This window comes from Leptonychotes weddellii, chromosome 7 (genome assembly GCF_054177405.1).
Source record: "Leptonychotes weddellii isolate Sample4059 chromosome 7, ASM5417740v2, whole genome shotgun sequence".
Classification (NCBI taxonomy): domain Eukaryota; kingdom Metazoa; phylum Chordata; class Mammalia; order Carnivora; family Phocidae; genus Leptonychotes; species Leptonychotes weddellii.
Genome location: NC_138375.1, coordinates 43451492 through 43469942, shown reverse-complemented (window position 1 = coordinate 43469942; position 18451 = coordinate 43451492). Strand labels below are relative to the sequence as shown.

At 39.1% G+C, this 18451-nt stretch overlaps 1 protein-coding gene across 3 annotated transcripts in view; it reads right to left on the bottom strand.

The window, feature by feature from the left end:
* The window catches only part of SGCD (sarcoglycan delta), a 361831-nt gene that overhangs the window by 193623 nt on the left and 149757 nt on the right, over positions 1-18451 (bottom strand). For all 3 annotated transcript variants that reach the window (XM_081826230.1, XM_081826228.1, XM_081826229.1), the window contains exon 3: positions 16094-16195. In XM_081826230.1, coding sequence (XP_081682356.1) covers positions 16094-16195 — 102 coding nt within the window. The remainder of the gene's footprint in view (positions 1-16093; positions 16196-18451) is intronic.

Sequence of the window (18451 nt, the reverse complement as noted above, 5' to 3'; positions counted from 1 at the left end):
CTACTTCCTAAATAACTTGTATCTCACTACTCACTACTTTCTTATACTCTATAAAACTTCCCACTCAACCGACTGTGATATTTTTTATTTTTTGAACTTTTATTGTACAAATAATCAGTACCATATAATCTAGGATTTAATCATTTCATTTCCTATGCTTTAATTGTCTTCTTGCACGAAGTCTTATCTCCCAAATTATATTGTAAGAGCTCACTGAAGACAGGGGCAGGCAATATCATTTTGGAATATTTGCTAAAATATTTTAGATCTTCAACAAATAGAATAGAAAGGACTTAAGTTTTGAAATTTGTCAATGTGCGAAAATGCAGGCTCTTCTGAGCCCACTGTAAGCACAAACACAAACAAGGCAGTCTTTGTAATCTCCTCTTAAACTGGAAAACACTCTCATGGCCAAAGCAGAAACACTTCTTGATACTTGAAAAATACCCTCTGACTGATGAGAAACTTCTTTCGGGTTCCATACACCACAAAGACAGGTAGGGAGAGAACAAACTTTTTCAAACAATTCTTCAAGTTGAATTTCAACATGGAATCTTAGTGAGTCTGCCGATGGCATTTTGAAAAGAATTTCATTAAATGTTGCTAACATGTCATAAGCTCCCTTAAATGGAAGGGTAATGGCTCATAACATTTGTAAGCTTTTTAATTTCATGGAATATGAGCAGCATAATCAGGACGTATTAAAGTCAATCAACTGTGCCAAGTGGGGTTACCTACCTTTGCTCTTGTTTCTATTTTTCCTTGTGGGTACACCCCGTGAACCAGGAGGCAACAGCCCCGGTATCATTCTTTAAGGCTAACATTGGTGTGTAATATTCTGAACAACCTCTGATGAAACCATCACAGCAGCATTTTCACGTATGGGTTGGACAGACACCTCTTGGGAAATGGTTTTTGGTTTCTCGGAAAGAGAGATTTCCCTTTCCATTTGCTTCAGCACAGAGGGTGCAATTTTGGTAGGATTCAAAACCAGTCATCTGACCAATGTAAGTGGAATTAATAAATGGAGATGAATATAAGGAACTTATTTATATTTTCAATGACACAGTGGTACCCAAACTACCAATCCTTCAAGACCTGTCTCTGGGTTTTCTTCTACCATGAAGCTTTTAATTATAATAATGCCTATCTACAGGGGCCAAGTGCCAGGCACTCCTCTAGGCACCCTGTTTGTCTTCTCATTTAATCTTCAAGGCAACTGTATGATACCATAGTTACTCCATATGATGGAGAGAGAAACTGAAGTTTGAGACCTCAAGTAATATGGGCCAAGTTACAAAGTAGTGAGTAACACAGCCAGGCTTCAAACCCAGTTTTAGTCTGACTCTAAATCACATGCAGTTTTTTACTGTGCTATATTGCCTTCACAATCACCCTGTTTCAAGGCTTCCAATGGGACGGCGATATCCAGAGAGAGTATTTCCACATAGGGGCTAGAGGAGACCAGGGAGGGTGATAATTCAGGATGGCTGAAGGCTACAGAATCAAATAGGGAGAACTCCCCCCACCACCGTCAAGGGAGAATGTATACATCAAAGTTGGAGAAGTAGAACGGAGTGTAACGAACCAGCTTAGGGCAAGGCCATAACAGAAGGATGATTTAGAAGTGAGGAAGGCCAAGAGCAGGTTCAGGAATGGAGTATAGGAGGGGCCAGGGCAAGCAGTGCAAGAGTAAGACTGAACACAGAGAAAGGTTAGATACACCAAGGTTGTGAACACATAGGGGGTCAGAGTTCCACGTGTATACACTGCTCATGTAGTGCGGGGCATACCGGATGATTGCCGGATGGAGGGGGTTAGGACCAGGCAAGTTCATCATGTGAACTTTCACTGTAAAAAAAAAAAAAAAAAAGCCCAGAATGATGGACATGGGACATGTAGATGGTGTCCAAATACAGTGTCTGCATTTAATTACAAATCATACAAATGGTCAGGGAGACATTCAGTTATTCTCTAGGCTGTCATTAATGACTACTGGACCAAGAAAAATATATAAATTAAAAGTGTTACACTGACTGACATGCACACCCACCATAATACCTGAAGGAGATGAAATAAAATTGTTCATCTTACAAGAAGAAGAAAATTTTGTCCCAAAACACTTACGACGCTGTAGGGGTACTATTGCAAATATGTCAGTTTGGGTTGATAAGAAATGAAGAGACAGTTCAAGGAATAAGAATGGTAGTGCGGTCTTGTACTTATTCTATTTGAAGAACTTGTGAGAGAAGTTGAATTTAGAATGAAGACGAAAGAATCCTTTCTCCAAAGGTGTTCCCGGAGGTAATTAAGTCCTAATGCCCTAAGACATCCATTATATATAATAAATGAACTTCTCTCCTATGAATCTAGGATGCTACAGGCTATTTGAAGAATTGGAAGAATTGATAAAATAGTCACTCATATTTTCTGTGTTCTGTAGTTTCAGATAAGGAACCAGAGTTAAGTAAGGCCAGATCTTGGGAAATTTGGAATTTCTATATATCTTTGTAACTTTATATTTGTTTCATTTTTATGGGTTCAGAATGAGAAACCAGTAACTTGTAGTTTAAGATTCCGGACAAAATCACAGCTATAGAACTTAAGATATTTGGACATCACGGGTATTTTCCCAGAGTCAGATCGAATCAATTAGCACATGGGCCCTTGGTTATTTCTAAATAGATACTGTAATACCATTCTAACAGAAGGCATGGCCAGAGAAAAGTAATGGTGTAGTAGGAGACTGGTGGTTTGAATGGGAAAAAAACAATGGCCTCGAAAGGAAGCTATGATTGTATGATGCAGGCCTACAGAACAGAGGCCAAGTGAAGGGATCTAAGGAATGTCCAGAGAAACAGCAATTGACAACAAAAGGAAAATAAGATGCTCTCCTTTTCATGAAACTGACAAAGGTCCTGCATGTTTTTAAGGGTTGCAGGGAAAGAAGGTCAGGTAAACAGCATAGGCCAACATCTAAGTATTGCTTACTATCCCAAGGTAATATGCATCACAGTTGAGAATATGGGTGTTCACGACAACATGGGTTGGAACGTTAGGGGTGTGTTTTCTCTTGACCCTTGTATTTGCTCATCTCTAAAGAGAAGATCAGAATGATAGATTCCTTCCAAGGTTATTGTAAGGGACACATGAGAAAATTTTACATTAGAACTATAGCTATTAGCTTTTACAACATGAGGGCCTAATCACATACTATTTATATTCAAATTCAACACACATTTATGAGCAATTACTCTGGGCAGGGATCTGTGCTAGGTGATTTTGCACCTATTAGTTCACTTAATCTCCAGAACAGATCTTTTAATATGTATTAAAGTTATAGATATTCAATATTAAAAGAACACAGCAAAACCCCGTGGGCACTCAGCAATGCTTTAAAATTTTCTAACCACTCCCTATCTCCTGGTAGCAATTTGTTAGGACCTGGACAGAACAGTCCAGGCATCTGCAGAGTCTTTTACTGCTCCAATCTGCCTAACCTCAGTGGTTTTCCTGGCCTTAAGTTTACTATACAAGGTTGGACACACAAAGCCATGGAAACTACACTCTGCAGTGACGTAAGGCCATTTCAGGGGTGATTTTTAAATAGATGCACTTTTTGCCATATGAGCCAACTTTAAAAATCAAAACCACGTAACTTTGCCAGATAATCAACATTGCTGGATCCCACATGATCATGAGCCCTGTGACCGGCTATGGTGGTAGGAACCCTGAGAGCAACAGTTTCTGCTACCTTCACCCATGGAGAACAGGGAATTGTCTTGCACAAACCACAACTGTGCTGCCTCTGGCCATCTTTTTATCTTAACTCTGTTGTAATGTCATCAAATTTGGTCTTCTTTTTGTGAAACTTCTTCCTCTATCTCCCTAAACAGAGTGCTGCTAAGATGTGACACAAGAAACATTGGGTGGTTCAGAGAAGTCTTTGTGGCAGCAGTCAACAGCATGGGGTGAACACCACCTTTCAGGAAACTTGCATGGTAAGACCAGCCAAAAATTACCGAGACGGCTAAGAAATGAAAAACTCTGATTTGTGAACAACTGAAGTGAAAAACAAACATGGAAACTCTATATCCATCCAATGATATGAGTGAGTGGTCATGCATTTCTCATCTGTTAATGGGGTGCTACTCAAGGATAATTCATCTTCCCCTAACATTCCTCTCATATTTCTTAACATAAGTGCCTGAGCCTTAACTGAGTTCTAAAACCCATCTACACAGTTTGAAATTGGGAAACGGCAATTAGCAGACCATCTGTACTTATCTATTACTGTCAAGAGATTTTTTTGGTTTCCCCGACCCTTGATGTTCCAAAACGAAAGTTGTGGCTGACCAGGTAGAGAAATCTACCCTCACTACACATGATGAGAGGAAAAACAGAGTAGTCTTCTTGTCCCATTCTTTCAACACGGTGGGTTTTATCAGTCTACCTCTTCCTCTCTCTCCAAAATGCAACAAGTACATCTGTAAAATATTTATTAGTCTTAAAAACCCCATTTACTTCGCGGACCATTTGGTATTTGCCTAGAGGCAGAATCACTGCTGATAAAAACAGAATCATTCATGGAAATGGAAAGTCCCCCACTCATTATTTAGGCACTGCCATTTAAAACACCACTGCTGATAATTTACAGAGCACTGCATCAAAAGGTCACCCTCAGTTGCTGATGGGGATCACAAAATCAAAGAGTTAAGTATTTCTTATAATTTCATATGGCAAAGAAGTGGTTTTTTTTTCAGCCTCTGAAATTACATCTCCTGAAAAATTATCACTGTTTTTGACAAATGAACAATTTCTTAAACTTTAAGACTAACAATGCAACACACCCACAGCAATTATAAACTCCTGGGTATGATAAAAGTTGCCAGGAGAGGAGCATGTTTTGATTGAAGCAATTTTTTTAAAGTGCTGTTTTTGCCAGCCCTTTAGGAGTGAAGAACAATACAACTTTTAGGAATGTATTAAAACATCCTTCTTCCTTAAAGTTGGCTTCTCTCTCTCCACTATACTCCCCCAATCCTCAGCACGTATCACTGGCTGTGAGATGCCACCTAACTGAAGTAGGACTCTTCCTACCATTAAAGGAACATAAACCAAACCACAGTAGACTCTGGTGTGCACTTTTGCCTCTTCAGTGTTATTTAGGAGATAAGCAAGAAGCAGTCTTGCACCAAAGTCATTATAGGCAGCTGGGATGTGCCCGAAACCAGGAGTTAGACAATGCTGATATGCCGCAGTGATGATGAAGAGAAGCTCAAGGCTGTGAGGGGCTGGAAGTGCTAATTTTATTCTCTTATACTTTCCTGTCTGTAATACACAGCTCCACTCTTGGGAGCTTTCATTAGCCCGTGGATGGCATGAATCAAATCTTATAGCTTAGCCAAACTGCAAAGTAGGGAAAGATGGGCTTTTAGTACCTTTCATACCACTTTTATTTCTTCCACTTAGTCTGTCCCACTTCCCCATGTCCTCATGCCACGTAGCCCTTCATGTCCTCTCGACATAATAGGATTTGTGGTGTGTGGCTGGTACAGATAATCAATCTAGATGGTCCTATAAAAGAGAACTTTCTTTGTCTCTCTACCTGAGATGAGAAGCTTTTATAGAAACTTTGAGCCAGAAGTATCCTAAGAGAACATTCATTCACTTATTTTAACACACACACATACACACACACATACGCAAACACAATCTGCTTTACCAGTGACACACACTAGTCTAGAAACGGGCGCAGTGGTAAACAAAGCAAATAATAAATAATTACGTTGAAATTTCATATAGTGCTCTACATTCAAGGCACTGTTCTATAAGCAGTAAAATTTACATAATTATGTAAAATAAATGAACTCTTCTGATCCTGTAATAAGCTTATGAGGTAGTGCTATTATGATGCCCATTTTACAAATGAGGAAGTGAGGCACAGAAAAGGTCAAGAAATTGGCTTAAGAGTCAGGATATTATTCCAGAAAGTTGCTGCTTCAGAGCTTGCTCTTAAACATCACTTAGTAACTACCTTTCTATGTCCCTGCCATCATGGAGATTATATAGTAATAGGGGAAGCAAATGGGGAAATGTAGAATTATATAATAGAATACATATAGTAGATTGAAAGAAATACACCTGTGTAATTCATATGATAATACAATGAAGGAAAATAAAGCTACTAGGTGAGGGATTTATTTATTTATTTTAAGATTTTATTTATTTATTTGAGAGAAAGAAAATGAGAGAGAAAGCATGAGAGGGGGGAGGTTCAGACGGAGAACCAGACTCCCTGCCAAGCAGGAAGCCCAATGTGGGACTCGATCCCAGGACTCCAGGATCATGACCTGAGCTGAAGGCAGTTGCTTAACCAACTGAGCCATCCAGGTGCCCAGGGATTCATTTTTGATGGAGTGGTCAAGGAAGGTGTCTATGAGAAAGTGCCATCTGAGCAGAGACATAGGTAAAGCAAGGCTGGGTTTTCATCCATCTGGCAGTTCTCAGACTGCTCTGCGTGGAACCCTCTGGGGCCTAGGCATCATGTGGTGACAGGGAGACTGGGCCAGGGTGGGGCCCTGGCCCAGAAACAGCAGCTGAGCTTCCATCTTGTCTGGATTTTGGGGTCACAGATAAATTTGGCTTAAAAAAGATTCCATGATTAAAAAAAAAAAGTTACAGAAAACCAGTGTCCATGCCCCACCTTTTTAGTTCAGAGAAAGAAATTGAGGGAGAAGAGGAATGACTTGCTAAGGGTTCACTCCTGATCAGGACAATAAGAAGAAAATTCAGATTCCTTAACTTTGAATCTAGTATACTTTTTAGAACACTGAACTGCCACCCTTAACTCTCCTCCCCATCCAGGATGTTGTGTTATCTCTGGAGGGCAAACACAGAAGGTTTCACCCAACAGGGTGTGTTTCTCTGGAAACGTCATAATCAAACTCCAGGCTTAGGAAGAGCAACTACAGAGATGATTTAGCCTGTCTCCTGTGTTCATTACACTGTCCCCACCTCTACCTTTTATTCTAATTTATATTCTTCCTGACCTTAACCCATGATATATGTGGTTACTATATTACTGTAAATAGTTCTTGTAAGCTACCTCAAATCCTTGTGGAAGTATGTATGGGTACAGAGTATTTGCAATAGGAGCTTGGCATGACTACACATTTCTGAGTCTTCGAATAAATGAGGTCTGAATGGTGGACCTGTGGGGACCACAACAGGCAAGAAGGAAGAACGTGGGGCAGCCTCCCTGACCAATAGCCCTCAAATCAGACAATCAGATGCCCATCCTCAGCCTCATGTGAAGTTTGGAACTACTTCTACCAAAACTGGCTGTTATAGTTCTAAGTGAGATCTGACCAAAGTTCTCAGTAACTCTTATATTTCCAGCATGACCCTCATTTAAGAAAAGTACACACAGTCAATTTCTCCCAAATTAAAGGAAGAACAAAAATCCTATTGGCCCATGTTAATTCTGCAGCAACCAAAAGCCCCTGAACCACTATCTGTTTCCCAGGATCAACAAACAAACTGACCATAGTATGAAGCATTGATCAAGATTGTTTGTCTGCTTCAAAGAAAAAAAAGGAGTAAGCAGCTTATTCACACTATTGTCCATGATAAATTACAATACATAAAAAGATAGATGCATTTCAGGAACGGCAATCAGCTTCACAGGGCAGATGGGCTTATAGATGACCCTTCCATTTTTTAATAATCTCCATAATTTATGTGTGAACAAAGAAATGTAAAGATGCCATATGCACCCCTCCGACTTAGTACAAATCACTTTTATTTACTCGGGCAATACTTCATGGTCCAGTTAACTTCTTAATTAAAGACAGCAAGATGCTCATGTTCCATGCAAGCGGCATGGAACATACTGTTTTATGTGCAATATGTTCAGCTGGGAGTTGAAGCTGTTTTGCCTACTGAGGAGGAGCCACCGGAGCCTTGGTTTGGTTTCTAAGCGAACCAGAGACACAGCTCCTCTCATCGCCACTAAATTGTCAATGGAGCCTCTTCAGACAAAGCTTGCACTTGTCTGCCATCCCACAAAAATTATTTTAATTATTTTTTTGTCTCATGCCGAGAATGCTGAATTAATTTTCAACGTTCTTTTCTCAATCTGCCTCCTCCCCAGTCACGCTCTGTAGTGGTTAAAGAAGCAAGACAAAAAGAAAGGCATGTTCTAGAAGACTCAGGAAGGGGGGAATGGCTACAGTGGGCCAGAGCCTCAGCCTCTGGAAGCTCTGACGCTGCTATTCCATGCCGCTGAGCTTGCATACAATTTCAAAACCATAGGAGCCAGACCACTAGGAGAAATTGGGGCAAAGAAAGAGACAAAACGCAAAGTGAGGAATAGTGAGTCTTGAGCGACTATGAATCTTTTTTTTTTTTTTCTTGAGTGATATGAATCTTAAGATGCCCATCTAATTTCTGAACTCCTGTATAACAAGATACACAAATTCTCAACTTCATAAATCAGGGGCAGCAGGAACCCATCATATAAATGGCTTAAGTCTGGGTATGAGATGATAGCACTTGGTGGAGACTGTGGCCAAGCGGAGAGCAAATGCCCATCTAAAGGAGGCAGCTTCTACTCAGCTCCAGCCCCGAGAAATATCAAACCACTCTCCAGATTTTCTGTTTTTTTAAATTTGTTTTTTAATTTTTTAATGAGAATCAGAAAATGTAGATTTTTTAAAAAAATGTGAAATCTTCAGATATTTAAATATTAGAAAAAAATCATATTAAAAGAAAAACAGTGTGTGAGGAAGTAAATTGTATCTGTGGGATGGATTCAGTTTGCGACTTCTGTCATAAGTTTTCATACCAAGCAAGAGCTTACTTAATAGCTTATAAAGTGAGTCACTAAGTTACCTCACATTAAATTTCTGAAGTAGAGAATATCCTCTCAGTGACTAGATCAGGCATAGTTAAGCTTGCTCTTGTTGCATTATCCACTGTTGTTTCTAGTTTCCTTTTTTTTTGAGTGCTTTTGAATTCCCTCAGGAACTTGACATACCTTCCAGGAAGTTATTCCTCAGGAGAGGGAAATGGCCACACATAACTCAACTTACTGTACCAAACAGTGTCATGAGAAAATCATTTACCATACAGTGTGTTGCTATGGAAGAAGACTGGAATTCTGAATTTTTGTTCTGATTTTTACTTGGTAAAACTTGGGTACATACTACCTCCTTTCTGAGCCTTTGGGGCCCTATCCGTTAAATGAGGTGACTGGTCTAACTGACTTCTTAGGGGCTTTCAACTTCCGGCCTGCATATGTCTCGGTAATTCAGGCTGGTGGAATAAATCTTAATTCACATGATAGTAAAATCAAAAATGGAATTTAAAAAACTCATCCTTCCATAAAACAAGAGATGACATATCCAAATGTAAAAACGCACAGTGAGGATGACCAGCTCAGACTTTCAAGGAGAATACAGGAGTTTCTCAACTTTCATAACTTGGATACCCTCAAACCCCATTTTATATGTGGAATTCAGGCTTTCATATGAACCAACCCTTAGCCTGGTTTTTGCACAGCACTGGCGGGTGTGTGTATGTTTTCATTTTGAAATATTTTATTACGTTTGGCTCTTTCTAGATCGAAAACCTGTGGAAGTGTCATTACTGGATCAAAGTGTATAAACATTTTTAATGTACTTGACATGTACTATAAAACTATTTTTTTTTTCCAGAAAGACCAGAAAAAGAAAAAAAAAAGACTGTGCCAGTAATAAAACACTTTAAGCAGAAGAATGAGAAAAAAGTGAGTTGAACATTGGAAGAATGTAACTCAGTGAAAGAAAAATTGAAAGCTAAAAGCTACTTAACATGAAATGGGTTCCCTGGGAGGGCAGTGAGTCTGTCATTAAGATGATACTCGAGAAAAAGAGGACAGACCATCTGGTTCGGAGCAAGGTCAAACATCAGGTGAGATGTGGGCCACATGATGATAATGCTGAGGGTGAAAATTTCTGTCACTGTCATGGTCATCGTCACTGTCATTGTCCTCATCAGCAGGGGGTGAGAGCAAGAGTTACCATTTCGGGAACACTCACTTCATGTCAAGTTCTGTATTAAGCACTTTACCAACATTATCTTACTGACAACCACCATGATGAAGGTATTAATATTGATGTTACAGGCAAGGAACCAAGGATTTGCCAAGTTAAGAAACCGCTCAAGGATCACTCATCAGCCAAATGGTAGTACTAGCTGCCATCTGAGTTCAACAATACAGCACGTGGCTTAAACCACGGTGCAACACTGTCTCTTGGCACAGCAACTGTTAAGATCCCCACTTAGATATAATACCACAATGATAACAGGTTTCAGTGAGTTTTTATAGGGTAAGGAAATTTAAAAGACATATAAATCTCAAGTCGTCTACAATAATTTTCTACTTGATTCTTTTAAAGTAACTTCATTTTTTTTTTTTATCCTTCCTCCAACTTTTTTCTACTCCTCCTCTCCTAAATTTCTAAATTCCACATAGCAATAGGCTATATGGGACCCACCCCAAGTAGAGTTTGAAGTGAGTATAGAAATAAATTCACTGTGCAGCTTTCAACATACCCAGCATAGCTGCCCAAGAAATGCTAGTTGCCCTTGCCTTGTCACTTCACATTAAGTCACGTAAAAGCACCATCTAGTTGCAGTGTCGTGGAAAGTAAGCTAAGCATTCGCTCCAAAGTAGGGATTCACCACTTTTGTTCAAAATGATACTTTATGGTTAAGGGTCTCCTTAGTATTCATTCATTCAACCTATCTACTAGTAGCTCTGGTCAAAATTTTGTAGTTGTATTTGGCAATTAAAAAGATGCCTATCACACTGAAGTGGGGATTTAAACACAGAGTTCTTTGGCAATAGATCCCCTAACTTTACAACATTCTGTGCTAAATGTACTCAAGTAGTATTTCTAGAGACAGGCTGGTCTTTGGATGTCATGGTAGGATAGTTAATTTAGTGCATGTCCTTTTCAATCTATTTTCTGAGCTACACGATACATACAGAAGCTATGCATCCATATGGCTAAAGCCAGCATGCACTGGGACTTTGGTTCAATTCCCAGATGGAAGTTTTTGTAGCGATGAACATTTTCTCATTAATTAATCTTCCAGGGTGATTGCTATCACACTAATCAATTTGTAGTGACTTTACAGGATTGCAACCTTCAATAATGAAATCTGATACAGTATCGAAGATTGTGTGGATTGCTTAACCAATCCCAATTCCTCTCAGATCAATGAAACACAAAAGCAGAATGAAGTATTACTTCGTTAGTTATCCTTGCTCAGAGGGGCTGAGTAATCTTGTTTAACTGGGCACTAATCTCTTTTTGGTGGGAAAAAGAAATAAAGGCAGCTGTGATCTATAGGGAAATGATAGTGCAGATACTTCTTCTGAGAAGAGCCTCCCAGAGGTGGTCTATAAGCAATGGTCAGGTGCATCAGAAAAAAACCAACAAGCTAAAACTGCCAGATGGGAGAGGGGCAGCTGTTACATGTGAGGGGCACGTGAGCACCTGTGAGGTTATGACTCAGTCAACATGGCAAATCCTACTGGTTGCCTGTCCAACAATCCTCCCCCACCTTCTCTAAGAGCTAGCAATTACCCCTGGGCTTGAGGGAAGGGGAGCCCTATGGACTAAGTTACCAGGTTCTGATCTTGTTCTTCTGCCTTTTTGATCCAGCATATCTGTTTTCACTTTTTGTGAAAATCCAAAGACACTAATTCCACCTTGGCTTCTCTGCCTAGTGTGCTATTCTCTAGTCCCTTCTCAGTGCTCTGACGTCATCTAAAAGGGAAATATTCAAGGTCTATGCCCTGAATCACTTCTGCTATCTCTCCCCAGGCAAGCCAAGGCAGCCCAATTGCAGGCAAATTTCTTCTTTAAGTTGGATATTAAATAAATGGTTAAGAGATCTTGATAAAGCCATGTAGACAATGTGTTCTTAAAATTATTCAGATATGCAAATTTTATGATTCCATTTATGTAAAATTCTAAGAAATGCAAAGTAATGTGCAGGACAGAAAGCATACGACAGAAAGTTGGTTGGGGACAGGGTGGAAGGACTAAAAAGGGGCATGGGAGAAACTCTTCAGGGTGATATGTTCATTATCTTGATTGTGGTGATGGTTTCATGTGCAAAAACGTATCATAGTACACACTTTAAAGAGGTATAATTTATTCTATGTCAATTATGCCTCACAAAAGCTCTTAAACTGTTAAATATTATTTAGACACAGAGAATTTACTGTTAATATATTATTTGGAGGAGAAAAGGTACAGAAGAATATGCAAAGTATGGTTTTATTTAAAAAATATACTTGTGGGAAATGCCTAAGAAAGTACACTGACCTGTTAACAGTGCTTGGCCCTGCAAGATAGATTTAAGTGATACTTTATTTTTAATGATTTATTATTCAATTTCACAAGTATCTACTGAGCACATACTGTGTGCTAGATACAGTAGCAGCAGGGCTTGGGAATATACTAGGGAAGATCTGTACAATCTCCTGATCTGCCCATTTATATTCTTGAGCAAACAAGAATGTCAAATAATGACAGCTAAAAGGGGGGGGAGAACCAGGGTGATGTTTTATATATGGCTGTTGTGCTAAATGAGGAAGGTCTTTCTAAAATGGCAACATTTAAACTGAGAACATGATGACCACAAGGAACCCTCCATGAAAAACATCTAGGAGAGAATTGTATAGGCCATCGTGAGGAGGTAGGAGTTTATTCCAGGTGCAATGGGAAGTTAACAGAATCCTCTATAAAGGGTGGAGAGACTTGACATTTCAAAAAGCCCACTTCGGCTACGATTTGGATGATGAGGCTACAAGAGAAAGGTATTGGAGAGGGAGGAGGCTATAGCAGTGATGCAAGTGGGAGAGGGTGCTGGCTGGAGCCGGTGGGTGGCGTGTGATTTGAAGAAGAAGAGGGGATGAGGGGACGGATATGGGCACTGTTTCGGCGAAAGTTCATGGGACTTACCGGTGGATTTTACTTTATATGCATTTCTGTGTGTGTGTGTGTTTCCTTCAGTGAGAAGATACTTATTTTGTTGTCAGAAATATTTAAGCTAAAAGAGCTTTATTTACTATTTATTTTTTGGAAGGAAAATACTTTTTTTTTTTTAAAGATTTTATTTATTTGACAGAGAGAGACAGCGAGAGAGGGAACACAAGCAGGGGGAGTGGGAGAGGGAGAAGCAGCTTCCCACCAAGCAGGGACACGGGGCTCGATCCCAGAGCCCTGGGATCATGACCTGAGCCAAAGGCAGATGCTTAACCGACTGAGCCACCCAGGTGCCCCGAAGGAAAATACTTTCTTAAGAACAAAGAAAAACAGTGAATTCTGACACTTTATTTTCCTTAAATGGTGATGTGAAAGCACTGCATTTAACTCATTGATTTTTCAAGATTAAAACAAGCTTTTCTTAAAATTTATTTGAGAGAGAGAGAGAGCACGCAAGCGCATGAGTGGGGGAACAGGCAGAGGGAGAAGCAGACTCCCTAGCTGAGCAGGGAGCCCAACGCAGGGCTCAATCCCAGGACCCTGGGACCATGACCTGAGCCAAAGGCAGGCACTTAACCAACTGAGCCACCCAGGTGCCCCTCTCAATTCCTTTAAAATTTTTTTCCCATTTTTTAAAATTTAAAAATGTGTATTTACCCATTTATTTATTTCAATTTCTTTAAGGACTCTACACCAAGGAAACTTCTCTCAGCTATTCTACCCATGACCTTAAAATCTACTCTTGTACCACATGCAGTTTAGCCAGATCATCTATATATTTATAGAAATATCACTAATATAGGTTAGAAGCTTGGCAAACTACAACCTTCAGCCTATTTCTTTGGTGGCCCTCAAGATAAGAACATTTTTTACATTTCTAAGGAGTTGTAGAAAAGGAAAAAAAAGTCTAAAATATTTGCTATTTGGCCATTTACAAAAAAAAGGGAGGGGGCAACACCAGTAGAAGGAAATTATCAGTCCAAACTTGTGAGTTAAATAAGTTTAATACAGAATAGGAAGATGTAGTGTACACACACACACACACACACACACACACACACGGGAATATTATGCAGCCATAAAAAGAATGAGATCTCGTGCCATTTGCGACAACATGGATGGACTTAGAGGATATTATGCGAAGTAAACTAAGTTAGATGAGAAAGCCACATATCATATGATTTCACTCACATGTGGAATGTGAAAAAACAAATGAATAAACAAACTAAGAAAAAGCCGAATCGGACCTCTAAATATAGAGCACAAACTCTGCCTCAGGGGAGATGAGTTAGGGATGGGGAGATGAGTGAAGGGGAGAGGGAGGTACAGGCTTCTAGTTCTGGAATGAATAAATCACAGGAATAAAAGGCAGAGCAGAAGTAATATAGCCAATGATACTACAATAATGTTGCATGGTGACAAATAGTAGCTACACTTGTGGTGAGCATGGCATAATGTATCAACTTGTTTAATCACTATGTTGTACACCTGAAACTAATATAACACTGTGTCAACAATACTCAAAAAAATAAAGCTTAATACAGATAAGATTAATCTAAAGTACAACTAATAACTCAAAAGATAATTTAACTAACCAACTTGCCAGGTTGGGAGAAATATAGATTGCAGCAATGCTCATAAGAGTGATTTCTTAAATGCTTGAAATTGACGGTCTCCATTCTGTTCAACACACAATCATCACTTGACTCTCCTTATTATAGCTTTATCCCATGATTCCTTCTAGGATATGATTTCTTCAAGACGATGGATATATTTACAGTACTCTTGATACTTTCCTGCCTAACCCAGTGTGTGATGAGTTCCAGTTAAATTTTATAATCACTAATAGGGTGGCTGATTTGCTCTTTTTGATCATTTTAACATCATGGTTCCCTCCCTGTTACTAGGCACAGAAGGAAGTAAAGGTATTGGCAATTCAGCAGTTGCACCCAGTTTAATATAATTCAGTTTAGATAGCATTCAGATAAAATTACCCACTGCATCGAGTTGCTGAATTTCATTAATTATGTTCATCAATGCACATTTATGCAAATAAAGCTTTGGGGACCTTCCACATTACTTTTTGCTTGCATGTGGACATGAACCAATCCCAGAAGAGCAAATGCATTAATAATCCTTTTCAACCAGCAAATCTCACCACTCCAACAAACAAAAGACCAAACAAAGCCAAATAAACAACTGGGAAAAAAAAAAAACACTCAAAACCAAAAATTAATTTTGATAATATTGGTTAATAAAAGCAAAATATCTAGAATTCACTTCTATCATGACAAAAACAAAGAATGAGGGTAGAAGGCTAGGTAGTGGACTCTGGTTAACAGAAAAGCTTTAGAACTGGATTTCCTGTGTTGAAGTTCTTGCTCTACTACTTCGTAAGTATGTGGCTCTGAACATAGTACTTCTCTAAGGCTCCATTCTTTAATCTGTAAAATTGAGGCAACAATAATTGCCAACCCTGGGGACCAATGTGTGGATTAAATTAGGTAACAATAATGCACACAAAGCAACAAACTGCATGGAACAGAGCACATGCACTAGAGTGATTATTTAAATACCATTTCAGTGCAGAGTTGTTGATAATTGAAGTGATTCTAACCAACCTTGGCTACACTGTCCAAATTCTTAATGAAAAACAAAATTCTAATTCTTTCATTCCGTGTTTCCAAAGACAGCATTTAGAGCACTTGACAATTAAAAAAGATAGCAATACTTTCTTGGATTTGTATAGTACTCAAAGCATTTCCACATTTACTTTCTGGGCATATTTGCAGCATAATCTAGAACAGTTCATTAACAGAGGTTATTACCCCCTTTGGCAGGAATAAAGGCTCAGAGAGGTCATCACAGTTCCATACAGTACCACAGCAGGGATTATGCTCAAGACTTCAGATTTGATCATATCTTACTACCTATATTACCATTCCCTCCCATGATGCTCTATACTCAGCTGATGGCTGATGATAAATTTCCCCAGATTTAATTCCTGAGAAATCACCATTCCTTTTTCTCATGGCAGTACTTACTGGTCGGGACTGGATTTCTTTGGCATAGAGAGGTTGCAAGAATTCTGAGTCTCCTTCTAGTTTTAGACCTTTGTCTGTGATTCTCAAATTCCCCATTCCATCCTGAAATAGAAGCACAAAGATAACACAGAAAATGCAATTAGCCAATATTTCAAAAAAACTTCAGGCTTTCAAAAATTGAAACAAAGTTACTGCCTTTTTTTTTTTTTTTTTTGAGAGATGGCTGAGAGGGGGTCCAATAAAATACTGGGAGGTATTGTTCAATGCAATTATGCATATTACCCTCTTTGCTCACTTATTCTCAGAAAATTCTATTCCAAGCAATCTGTAATGCCCCCTAGTCATTTACTAGCACAGATGAAGACGGCCCTTTTGCTAGGTATTGCAGACAGAATGGAGGCAGGAGGTAAGTGGGAAAATGATAAAAGGATAATTCCCCAGGTTAAAGTACATGGTCCAGTTTCCAAAACTTTGTGCAAAAATTGCAAAGTGGCAGTCTCTTGGTCGAATCCAGTTTTTGGACACAGTGTGTTTTGCTCTCAAAATATTCAAGAGGTCAAATTAGTTGCTGACATTTTTACTGATATTCTATTATGGAAATATTAAAATATATACAAAAATAGAAAGGATAAATAGCAAACACCTGTGTACTATCATTTGTCTTCAACAACGATCCATTTATGGCTATTGTTATCTGCTATACCCACCACACCCACCTCCTTTGGTTAAATATAACCATAATACCATCACCACCACCACCATCACAAAAATAATAAAATCATTAATATCATCTAATACCCTGAGTCAGTGTTCAAATTTCATTCATTTTTATTTTCTCTCCTTGGATTTCTTCCTTGAATCAAGTTCCCTACTACAACTGGTCGATACATGAAATAGTAGGCCATCTCCTAAAAATCTCCTAAATCAGTCCAGTTCTCTCTCACAGATCCACATACACATCCATCCTTTATTTGATGAGCAGAACATGTCATTTTTCTAATAGCACTGCTCAGCATTTACATGTGGTGAACATTCCCCTAATTTCATACAACGTGTTCTTCTGTCCCCTATACTTCTTGTAAATTGGTAGTTAGATCAAGAGGCTTGATGACATTTAGGCTCTGTTTTCTGGGAAGAACACATTCCAGGAAATGGAGTATATTACTATTCTATTGCTATCATCACAAATAACCACAAACTCCTTGGCTTAAGACAACGCAAGTGTATTATATCACAAATCTGTATAAGTCTGACCCAGGACTCAAAGGGCGAAAATCAAGGTGCCAGCGAGGCTGCTGCACCCCTTTCTGGAGGCTCAAAGGGAGAACCCATTTCTTGACTTTTTCTAGCTTCCTGAGCCTGCCCACACTCCTGGGCTTGTGGCCTCTGTCATCTTCAAAGTCTACAATGACTGGTTGAAACCACCTCATGTCTAATCACTCTGATGATGAGTCTTCCACCTCTCTCTTCCACTTTTAAAGATCCTGGTAATTTCACCTGGCATACCTGGATAATCCAGGACAATCTCTCCATTTTAAAGTCACCTGATTAGCAACCATAATACTACCCATAACGTTAATTCTCCTTTGCCACATAATGTGATATTTTCAGGGGTTCTAAGATGAGGACATTGACATCTTCGAAGTGGATGGCATTTTTCTGTCTACTACATACTCTATCAAGAGGCATACAATGTCTTCTGCTATGATGTCATCAGACATTGGTGATCTCTGCCTAGAAGATCTATTATTTCACTAGAGATTTCAAATTGGTGAGAAAATAATTCTATTGTTTCTTAATTTATTAGCTGGGGTATTCTATCAAGAGAAATCACATTTCATCAACTGTGTACCCTAAATTACAGTTTATAAAAACCTGAAAGGTGCATGATTTTTCCTCCTTTATTGATTCTCAAAATATTGGTTACCTAGTATCCTCCAAAGATAACCAATTGTTTTTTTTTAAGTATTTTTTTAGTATCATTACAGACATTTTTTGTTTCATGCCAGTGCAGTTTTTACTGCTACTGAAGTTCTAATTTTCCTACCCTTGCTCAGTGGGAACCTCTTCAAGTTGGCTCCTAAGTCCTTTTAATGTGATCCAGCAGTCTTTGATCACCCTTTGCTTCTGGTATGACAACATGATCTAGGGTTATTGCGCACATGTCCTGTCCCAGGCCTGGAACCAGCCATTTCTAGTAAAAATGCTTGGTTCAGTTTTGTGGCAACTAGTGTTGAGAGACCACAGACTGATAGCTTTGGGTGCTCATTGCTACTGGATTGACCCTTGTTTCTATGGACAGAGCTGGGAAAGAAGTTCTGTATTTTTAAAATAGAATACACCATGAATTCCCATTAG